Source organism: Chinchilla lanigera, unplaced genomic scaffold (assembly GCF_000276665.1).
Source record: "Chinchilla lanigera isolate Chin_1 unplaced genomic scaffold, ChiLan1.0 scaffold00157, whole genome shotgun sequence".
Taxonomy (NCBI): Eukaryota; Metazoa; Chordata; class Mammalia; order Rodentia; family Chinchillidae; genus Chinchilla; species Chinchilla lanigera.
In genome coordinates, this window is record NW_004955558.1 from 1,929,099 (window position 1) to 1,939,953 (window position 10,855).

At 49.9% G+C, this 10,855-nt stretch overlaps 1 protein-coding gene across 1 annotated transcript; it reads left to right on the top strand.

Moving 5' to 3' along the window:
• Positions 1-3,873: 3,873 nt before the first annotated feature.
• Positions 3,874-7,685, top strand: LOC102009229 (kallikrein-4-like). Its single transcript, XM_005412753.2, has 5 exons — positions 3,874-3,938; positions 4,759-4,960; positions 6,120-6,370; positions 6,460-6,593; positions 7,469-7,685. The coding sequence occupies exons 1-5, from the start codon at positions 3,875-3,877 to the stop codon at positions 7,619-7,621; spliced, it is 804 nt and encodes a 267-aa protein (XP_005412810.2). The 5' UTR covers position 3,874; the 3' UTR covers positions 7,622-7,685.
• Positions 7,686-10,855: the final 3,170 nt, after the last annotated feature.

Sequence of the window (10,855 nt, forward strand, 5' to 3'; positions counted from 1 at the left end):
TGAGTGAAGAAGAACATATGATGTGAAGTGAAAGAATTCAGCCATGGGAAGTCACATGTTGTAGATCCATTGATATGGACTATGTATAATAGGCAACGCCCTGGGGACAGCAGATTCATAATTTGCTGGTACTGGGACGTGGAGAGTAAGGGGTGCAACTGCTGATCTGAAGGGTGCTTCCTTTCTCCGTAACTAAACTGTCGTGAAATGAATAAAGAAGATGGTTGTACCACATCGTGAACACAATAAGCATCACAGGTAGTAAATACTATAGTATGCTATGACAATTTTTAACAGAATGAGGCTATAGACGATTGAAATAACAGTATTAACATATCCACATCACTTCTATACATATAAATGTACAACCAAAGAATACAGATACTCTTTATGGTAAACACTATCCACATCTCTGTGACAGGAGAAGGTGATATCAAGATGAAAGCAGGTCCAGAGCTTTGTTATCTCTCTGAGGGTGTTCTGACCTCATCCTGTAGACCCCAGGAGCATCCCCCAGTCTCTCACTGAGTGTTAAGATTTCCAGATATGCCCTCAAGTATGTAGTCTGTGTTTGGATTTTCGGGCGTTGCAGCTTGGATCCCAGACTGGGGCATCAGAAGCCTAAAGCCTGAGCCTCTGAGCTTGGGGTACCAAGTCTTCATATAAATGCAAAAACCCTGACTCTGGAGTCTGTGGCCTGAATGAAAAACATGCAGTGTAGGTTCTACCTCATGGAACCTGATGACAGGGGAAAGTCGCAGGAGCCTCAAGCTCAAAAGCTCAAAAGCTCAAAGCAGAAGGGAGATCAGCCAGGACAGTGCATCTGTCCAGGCAGCTGGAGCAGCCACCAAGAAGATGAGCCTGGGGCCGGAGTGAAGGTAGCTGCAGACAGCCTGGGATGCCTGCATGGAGCTGGCCTGGGGCACCACCCGGCCAGGGCAGCCATGCTCTCGGGACAAAATAGGAAGCACATATGTTCAGGAGAATTGCACTCACATCCACTTGATGTTTGTCAGTGCCTCAACCTAATACCCTGACCATTTCCTCTCACTCAAACTGAAACTCTTGCCCTTACACTCATGCTGTGGTTTTAGTTCTGCTTCCATCATGATAACAGCGAGGACCCACACCAGCAGGTACCAGTGCGTGCAACAACCATCTCTGCAAAGAGAAGAGTGTAGAGAGGGAAACGGTGCTGTGATTCAGGAAAAACTTCATGGAAAAGTGACCATAGCAGCTTAGTGTATGTGATGTATGATAATAATGGTCCTTTACTAGCCATATACTAGACCATGGGATCCCAACACGAAGAGAAGATATTCAAAGAAATAATAAGGAAAAATTTCCTTAACTCCTCACACCTTGCAGGTAAGGCTGGTGCCTGTCACCTCATGTTGTCCCCTAATCTCTAAAGCAAGTCCTCACACAGAACAGCGACAACAGGACTATATTTGAATTGTAATGAGACTCTCAGGGAACACAGCACGATGGACCATGGAGAGGACCCTGGACCTTCCCCGGCCTTTTCGGGGGAAAGGGCTGCACATGGATTCAGGAACCATTTGGCCAAGGTGATGGGGCCTCTGAAACACTCATGGTGCTCAGAGGAGAAAAGGCCCAGCCCAGCTCTGTGGCAACAGTAGCAGCCTGTGTGGGAAACCTCCCTCCGTACACTTGACCTCGTTACTGGGCTCTCAGCTGTATCTATTCACCTGCCCTTCATTAACTAATGCACCAGAAAGTGTCAGAGTCTCCCAAAGTTCTGTGACCCAGGCTTCCAGATGCCTAGGCTTGGGATGTGCCAACAGATTCATGGCTGGCAGGTCAGAAGTGTAGGTGACTATGGGGGCTTATGATCAGCCCGCCACGCTGGGCCACTGTTGAGGTCCTGAGCCCTCAGCCTGAGGGATCCCGGTGACATCCTTTACAGCTTGATCTGCTTTGAACTTTGCAATGAGCTGGGGCTGAGTTGAGTTGACTGGAACTGAGGAAGGGCCTGGATAGGTCGGCGAGATGTGGCTGCCATTGGAACTCCCGCACAATTGTACATGGATTCAAAGGAAAGAGAAAATGACTAAGGGAGACATCATGGAAAAGGAGTAGGTAACTCACAGCCTGTGGCAGGTACAAACCTGCCAGGTGTGTTCATAAATTTAGGATTTGGTGTGGCTGAAAATGGGGTAGAGTGTGCCACACACTACCTGGTACATCCCTAGGACAGAAAAATAAACTGCCTGTCACACTGCTTGCCTATAAGCCCAGCTCTCTGGGAAAATGAAGCAGTAGTCTCTCAAGTTAGAGCACAGCATGGGCAACTTGGGGAAGTCGTGTGACTCTTCATCAAAATGAAACTTTAAAAAATACCTTGGGATGGAGCTCAGCGAGAAAATGCGAGCTTCAGTCACCAGGGCCACACATACAGAGACACAGACTGTCTTGATTTCATGTACATTTGCTTCATTTAATGTAGATTTAATACACAGTTTCAAAAGGAAGGAATCCAGACCAGATAATCCATGAGACAAGAGGCTAAGGGTAGCAAAGACCAGTTCAGAGGAGGAATAGGAAGAGTGAAACAGAGAGGTTGGGAGACCAGACAGAACTGGTCACGTCTTTCATGGCCCAAGACCACACTCCCTTCCTTCCTCACAGCCTGGAGCCCTGCTCTCTGTGCCCTGATCTGATTAGAAGCAGGACAGGCAGAGGCTCAGTTCCCAGGACTCTAATCTTTCAGCCTTCAACCTCTAATGTTCCAGTGGCCCCAGGGCAAGCCAGCCCCCATGCAGATCCTTATAAAACCTACAAAGGCTGTGAGAGTCAGCAGCCCACAGATCACAGTCCCACACAGCACAGCCGAGCTCTGAACCCCAGAAGTGGAAGACAGGTGAGCAACCTGGTGTTCTCTCCTACAAGTCTCATTCTGTGCTTCCCGCCCTTTGAGTTCCTGCCTCTTTCTTGTCTCTGTCCTGCTGGGTGTGTGTCGCCTTCTCCCCCTTACAGCATCGCTTTGACTAAGTGTACAGTGAGGACTTTGAGATTCTCCTGCCTCCCGAGTACTGGGATTACAGGCGGTGCCACCGTCCAAACTCCCAGTGAGGTTTTAAGACACAGACTCTAGTGTCCTCTTCGCTTCTTACTCAGCCTGTCAGTGCCCTGATCTGATTAGAAGCAGAACAGGCACCCTCTCTTGCTTTACATCAGCACCCTCCGTGGTATGGGGATAATATCAGGACCTGGCACCTGAGATGGATGTGAAACTGAGTCAGCATGTGTCTCCTGCTAGTGCGATGCCTGGCACAGGGTTGTGTCTGAATCTATTCACTGAGAGATCCTTCATTTCCATCTCAGTCTCCTTCAGCTTAGTGACCTGAGACATGTGTGTCTGAGCCCCATCTTCTCCTCCAGGGTTCAGCCTCAGTCTTCACGTCTCTCACTCTGTCCCTAAACGCCTCTTGTTCCTCAGTCTCCCTACCTTCTCTGTCCTCACAGGTAGAGCGCACACTGTGTTCTCCCAGGAACTGGATAAAGAATGGGCCTTTTGGTTGTCCTTACTGGGGAGGGGGACAGCAGCTGGCACGGAGCGTGAAACACCCTGCATTACATGGAGCAGGGCACAGCAGAAAAGTTCACCAGCCATCAGTCATCAGCAGGCAGAGGGATGGCTCTGTGGCGTTGCGTGCTGGGGGTGTCCTGGGTCTATCCCCAGCAGATCATGGAAAAATATCATAAGGCAGAAGGTGCCAAACTCTGTCCTATGCTACTGTTCCTTGGTGAGAGTCTCAGAGTGCAGGCTGGACAAGGTCCATTCTCGCTGCTCCTGGAATGGTGGGCCAGGTCCCACAGTCACCAGGTCTCCTCCACAGCAGGTGCTGACATGGCGACCACAGCACAAGTCCTCTGGCTTTGTTTCCTGGGATGCGTCATCCACTCGGCCGCAGGTATCTGAGTGTGGGTGCATGCTAACCCATGTGCACCCAGAATGGGTCATCCTGCCCCACCAACAGGTCCCCTAGGTGTCTGCATGGCACCAGGATAGAAACACAGCTTGTGCAGAGACAGCAACTGGTTTCTGAGCCCAGCTCTGCTACTTCTTACCTTGGCAAAGCCTGTAATGTCTCTGTGCCCAGTTTCTCCCCTCCCATGGTGCTCTGAAAGCAGGTTACATACTATAGTATAAAGGCCCGTGCTCCCCAGACTCTGGCCCATGGGCGAGTGTCCAGATGTTAGCTGTTATTAGCACAGGGACAGCATTGTGCATGGACCACCTGCCCCAGCTGGCAGAGACGTGTGGCAGCTGCTTTGCTACCTGTGCACATCACTGCTCCTGAGCTCCTGGGGAACGAACCCCTGCAGTGGGCTGCGGTCCAGGATGAGAAGTGATCTCCAAGGTAGTGTTCTTTGTGCCTGGCCATCCACTCTGCATATCCAGGAGACAGAATCCCAGGCATGTTTGTCTCTGTCCTCAACCTTGCACTGCCACTCCTCCTGGGCAATGGCTTTTGTGTGGTAAAACTGAGCATATTCCCCTGGGTGGTGGAGCACAGTGTGAAACTTCAGCCTCAGAGGAGGTATCTGGCCTTGGATATTCCCTGCTTGATCCTCAGAGGCAGAGACTGAGACCTTGCCCCTCCTCAGCCCCCCTGATATACCGTGGGCCTTCTTAATCCAGACCCACCTGAGCCCTAGTGGATATACTACTGCATCCATTACCGGATTGTTTTCCCCAGCCACTGCATCCCCTGTGTGCTCATTCCGCAGAAGCAGAGATTCCTCCCAATGGGACCAGCAATCACATCCCAGGTCGGCTCCACCTGCTCAGGAAACGTGTTACTGATGGCATCACTTGCACTCCACACTCCCAGCCCTGGATAGCCGCACTGTTTGACGGTTTGCACCACTACTGTTCTGGAGTTCTGGTGCATCCGCAGTGGGTGCTGTCAGCTGCGCACTGCTGGAGACCGTGAGCAAATGCACTAGGGGTGATTGCATGAGTGGGGCAGTGTGCTGGACTGGGAGGGCTGGAGCATGGCTTCTCTTGTCTGGGCAATGTAGGCAGGGCTTAGGGCCTGACATTGCACTGCAGTGAGAGGCAAGACCCAGTCTGCGATTGAGAACACAGGGCCCAGTCTTGGCCCTGAGGGGTGTTCCAATGCTGCAGAGATGGTGGGACAGGAAGTAAGTCCCAGCTCCAGTGGCTGGACATGTCCAGAGCTGCGACTTTAAAACACACAGCCTGGAGAAAGACTGGAGGAACGCTCAACACGGAGGCTGGCTGGGAGATCCTCTTCCCCAGGCTGGAAGAACATTCACATCTCCTGCTGGGTCTGAAGAATCCTTCATGTTGGAAGAGAAACTAGGCAGGAACCTGGGGTTGACATGAGTACGAAAGTCCCGAGAAGAAAGTGCCTTGAGAGAGGCAGGCTTCGATCTGATTTCAGGCCCTTGGAGCCAGGTCCTGTGGACAAGGGATCTCTTGGCACCGGGTGCAAGGGGTCTGGGGCAAGGTGAGGGAGACAGGTGAAGACAGAGCCAAGTGGATGAGGACAGAGGTATGGACTGTGCTGCAGGGCCGGGTATAGGGAGAGATGAGGCAAAAGCTTATACTGTAAAAAATATGATAATGTCTTATTTAAACAAATTAAGACAATGCAAACATTCATGAAGATCATAATTTCCACCTCTTATATAAAAAGGATCCTTTGGTGTGGAGCCAGGGTGAGGTGCACCTCAAATGCTGTCTTCCCTTCAAGTTCTGACATGTTCTACATTGTGGAGTTCATGAAATACTTTTGAATTAAATATATTATACTGAACCACAACATTAGCGGCTGCTTTAATTAATGCATTACACAATGTTTCTCTTTCCCCAACCCTAATAATAAGGTTCTGAGGCTATCTAAGGGTGGAGATTGGAACGGGATTTGGACACTGTCCAAGTGGGGATGAGGATGGCACCAGGCATGCGTCTGGATGGGTAGAGGGCGGGAATTGCAATGGGGATGGGACTGAGGTTGAGGAAGAGTGGGCCTGAAGCTAAGATTGGATTTTGGTGTCCATCGGGGTTTGGGCTCCTAGAGAGGATGTAGTTATAATGGTACTGACTATTCCATCATCCTCAGTTCCTACACCATTGGGCTGGGCCTCCACGGAATTTACGATTGGTTTGAACAAGGCAGCATGATTATCAATGCCAGGCACTCGGTGAAGCACCCTCAATACGCCAACCCTACAAATGCTAACGACCTCATGCTCATCAAGTTGAACGGACCAGTTGTGGAATCAGACACCATCCGGACAATCCCCATTGCGTCCGAATGTCCAACACCTGAAACCAGTTGCGAGGTCTCTGGCTGGGGTCTGCTATTGAAAGGTGAGTTTTGTTGTTCCTGTCTCTGGACTCATTGATAACTGTGGAGTCTCTGCACAGGAGTGTTTCTGACCTTGTGTCCTTTCCTTCAGGCTACTACCCTTTGGATCTGCAGTGTGCGATTATTCGTGTGGTTGCAGAGCCGTATTGCAGAGTCATGTTTCACACATACCACCACGACAGTATGTTCTGTGCTGGTGGTAAGAGCCGCAAGAACACTTGCTACGTAAGAGACTGGGACAGGGAGGCAGGGGTTTAGCATGGAGGTGGAATTTAAAACCCACAAAGGGCAGTAGGTCATGCAGGAATGAGGGAGACTCAGAGGGCCACGGAGAGACAGAGGTGCAAGGAGACAGAGAGATGGACCTGGGAGGTGAGAAGGAAACAAGGAGACACAGGGTAAGGCAGCTACAGAGGCAGGCAAGGAGAGCCAGGGAGAAGTAAGCAATCAGCAGAGAGATGTAGGGTCATGATGTTCAGAGGAGGGCTGGAGAGACGCCCAGGAGGGAGTCCGGGAGGGTCCTGGGAGTAGGAACACAGCTGTAAGAACAGACTGGTTGACTGCATTCAGGATTCCCAGCCCCCAGTTGTGCCTTGCACAACTCCCGTCATCAACTGTAATGTGTCCAGAGCCCACAAATTCCCACCCAGTCTCACCCTTCAATTCAGACTCAGCCAAAGCTGGAAAAGGAGGTACAGGCCTGGGTGTAGCTCCTCAGGGAAACTTTCCAAGGGGGTGAAGGGAGAGCTGGTGTTTGAGTCAGGACTGTTCCTGCCTGCCTACAAGCTATGGTTTACGTGCGTGGCTTTTCAATAATTGGGCCTGTGTATCTGTGTTTTCACTGTCTTTGAATCTCACCAGGGTTTCAGTTTGTCACCCCATCACCTCTTCCTCCTCTACCCCATGTGTCTCTGGGTCCTGCTCGGTCTGTCACTCCTGCTTGTGTCTTTAGCTCTCACTGCTGACCTGAAACACTTGCATTGTATGTTTCCACTCTGAATCTCCGTCTGCCTTTTCGTCTTTATGCTTCTGGCTTCCTGTGTGTCTCCCCCCATCCTCAGCTCCACCCGCCTTAACTATCTCTTCTCTTCCCTCAACAGTTAGACTCTGGAGGGCCACTGGTGTGCAACGGGGTCCTGCAGGGCCTTGTGTCCGGTGGAACCCGCCAGTGTGGCTTACCTGGAGCTCCAGGCATCTACACAAAACTATGCAAATTTAAAGAGTGGATAAATGAAATCATACAGACCACATGACCACAGATGATGTTGGGACCAAGTAGTCCATACCGCCTTCCAAACCTGTCCCTAGGCTCCACCTGTCTTAAACAGCTGTTGGACTTCACTGAATCTGGTTTCAAATATATTGAGATGAAATGTGCCTCCTCTCTTGTGGAATTTTATGAAGACTTGAAGTGGAGTTTTCAAGTGTGTAATGGTGTTACTGACTTTAAGATGTTATCATATCCTTGTGTTCCTGGGACATCTGCTACATGGAAGACATACCAGTGTACTTGACCCTAATTACTATGGTGAACAGCTGCCCAGGTGCGAATTCTGTGGCTGAAGCTGTGGAATTCAGAAGGACCTCAGTGATTGTTCAGGGACCAGAGCAGATAGAACATACACTTCTCACTCTCATACTCACCTGAATAACTGAGAATCTGGAGTTGAACAAGTGGCAGGTAGTTATAGTGGTTGAGGAAGCTGAAGGTAGCATGAGGTAGACATGACCTGCAGGCATGAGCTGTGTCAGATCACAGGAATGGAGGTGTGAGGAACGGAATGAGAGATGGGACAAATTGTGCTAGAGGGAGCAGAACTGATGGCAAAGTAGAACCAAAAACTTGAAAGAATTAGAACTGTCCTCACAGAGTTGTGTTAGGGATGCACAAGCAGATCAGGGATACCCAGTATGCAAACAAACCATTAGAAGATAGTGAATAGAAAAATAAATCCCAAAATGTTATTTTTTAAAAATACAGTGGATTTGAATACAGAAAGTATTTTAAAAATACTTTCTTTTAAAACAGAAAGACTAAGGTGAAATATTAACCACTGGGCTGATAAAGAGAGCTAGTAAACAATATGGAGGAGATGGGGAAGCAAATGAGCATCAGGGGTGAAAAGGAGAAAGAAGGTGAAAAATTACACACACACACACACACACACACACACACACAAACACAAACGTGTGCCACTCCACAAATCAAATGCAATTATTTCTTTGCAAACACATACCAATAAAAAATTAGTGAGCTGGAAACACGGTGGGAATGGAGACAGATGTCAAAAACTTAAAGCTACGCAAAATAAAATGTATAAGATCTCCTGGCACAAATGAATACTCTATTGGCTGGCAAAAAAGAGAAGTAATGCAAATGCTTCCCTGGCAACAGCAAGTTACTGAGTTCGATTCCTGATGCCAAAAAAAAAAAAAACTCCCAAATGAATACACATTAGAATGGCACACATTCACACCTGCCGAGGTATACATACGGCACACTCGCACATCGACCTATGCAGTGTCAAAAAGCAGAATCCACATGCTTGTGTGTGGGAAATGGAGCTGGGGAATCATGGTGGTCTTGCGTTGTACAAGGGAAGAGAATACATTTGGAGATTCTGTTGCAAACAATGCCCATACTTTCCTTTCTTCTCTCTTTGCTCCCCAGAAAGCCACAGAGTGGGAGGAGCTGTGTGACAGGTGCTCATTCCTGGGACTGTGGGGACAGAGATGTGAGACAAAATGTTCAACAACAGGGTGGAGAGGAAGGCAGGAGGATGATTCCAACCACTTTTGAAAAGTGCAGACCAAGGAGGGAGTGGGGGAACCCAGCTACTGAGGGAGGCAGAGGGAGAGAGAGACAGAAAGAGGCACCAGCAGACATATAGATGCCCTGCACAGGGAATGACCCAGCTCAGCAAAGAGGAAACAAGAGGGGAAGCAACCAAGGCAGAGAGAGTGAGCGACACAGAGCTCAGGGTGGGAGGCTGAGACCTCAGGCCAGGGTGGTACACGCAAGGCACTGGAGTCACAGATCTCGCCTCCGTGGGGTTCAGCATGCTCAGGCACATGTCCAGCCTGGCTTTCCCACACCGGGGACAGAGGACACAGTGACAGGGTGCTAGAGTGCAGCAGGCTTCCATCCAGACTCCCTCAGGTAGCCGTGCTGGTGCTGGTCCAGGTGCCCAGCTCTACAGCAGTCAGAGAAAGGAGAAGCCCCCGCCTCTCCCCTTTCTCCCCTGATGCTGAGGGAAGGGCATGACTTACAGCTGTCCTGCCGCACTCTCTTGTTTCCCTGTGCTCCTCCTTGGGCCCCCAGGGGACACTGAGACAGCCTGCCTCCGTGTCCTGCTGTCAGTTCTAATGTTACTTCATAGCTGCTCTCTGGGCCAGCCTGACATGAAGTGCCAGTTGGTTGTCACCCACAGTGCCACTCTCCCACTCTCACCTCCCCAGATGCGCTGCCACCTCTGAAGTAGTGGCCAGGAAACCACCTCTCTTGTCGAAGAGATTAGGAGGGCTCAGGCCCGTTGTACACAGCGCTCATAAAGTTGAGGACACAGCTAGCACTCCTGCATGTTGAACAGTACTGTCCTGGCCATTCTTGTGGCTACTTGGCAGCTCTCAATTCAGCGGCAACATCTCCCCTGATGTACCCTGGAACTCCCGCATGACAGCTGCAATGACTGTGCCTGCCCCGCACCAGTGCAGCAGGTGTCTTCTATGAACACCATAACCTTGAATTTAAAATCAGCAGTAAAACTCAATTGGGACTAGTCAGTATTTGCAGATCAGGGACTTGAATGTGGACCAGTTAGGAAAAATTAACAAGTCCAAATTTGGGCCAATAACAGGCCTCCATTTTGACACATTGGCAGGGCTGAATTCACAGCAATCTGCTGCATCTAATCCAGTTGCATCATAGCCCTCAATGTCAACCAACCAGCAGGCCCAAATTTGGACCAATCACAAGCCTGCTGCAGCTTTTCAAGTAGCACTGGCCTCTCAATTCTGGCGTTCATTCCGAGGGCTCCCTTTTCTGCTTAGAACCTGTGGTGCTGCAGGACAGGTCTTCTTCACATAAGGCTTGCCCTGGTCATCCTGTAAATGCACTCAGGATTCTTATCCAAACAACTGTGGATACAGGGCTTGCTTTAAAAATGGTGTAAATGCTTTTGTCTATTACCCCAGGAAAGCTGCAAGACCAGCAGCCACGGAAGAGCGATGACAGAGGTAAAGGATGGAGATCAGTTCACAGAGATTGGTGGCCAGGTGGCCTGGCTGGCACTGTCTAGCAGCAGCAAACAATGGCCACAACCAAGGGGGCTGTGAGCATTGATGAGGAGCAGTAGCAACCACCCGCCACGGGTACGGAGCTGTACCTAAAAGCGCTCACAAGGGCATGGCCCGCAGAGCTGCATCTTGCCAAAGCAGGGTTTCTATGTAAATCAAACCAAAGCACTCTCAACTGATTGGTGAAGCCA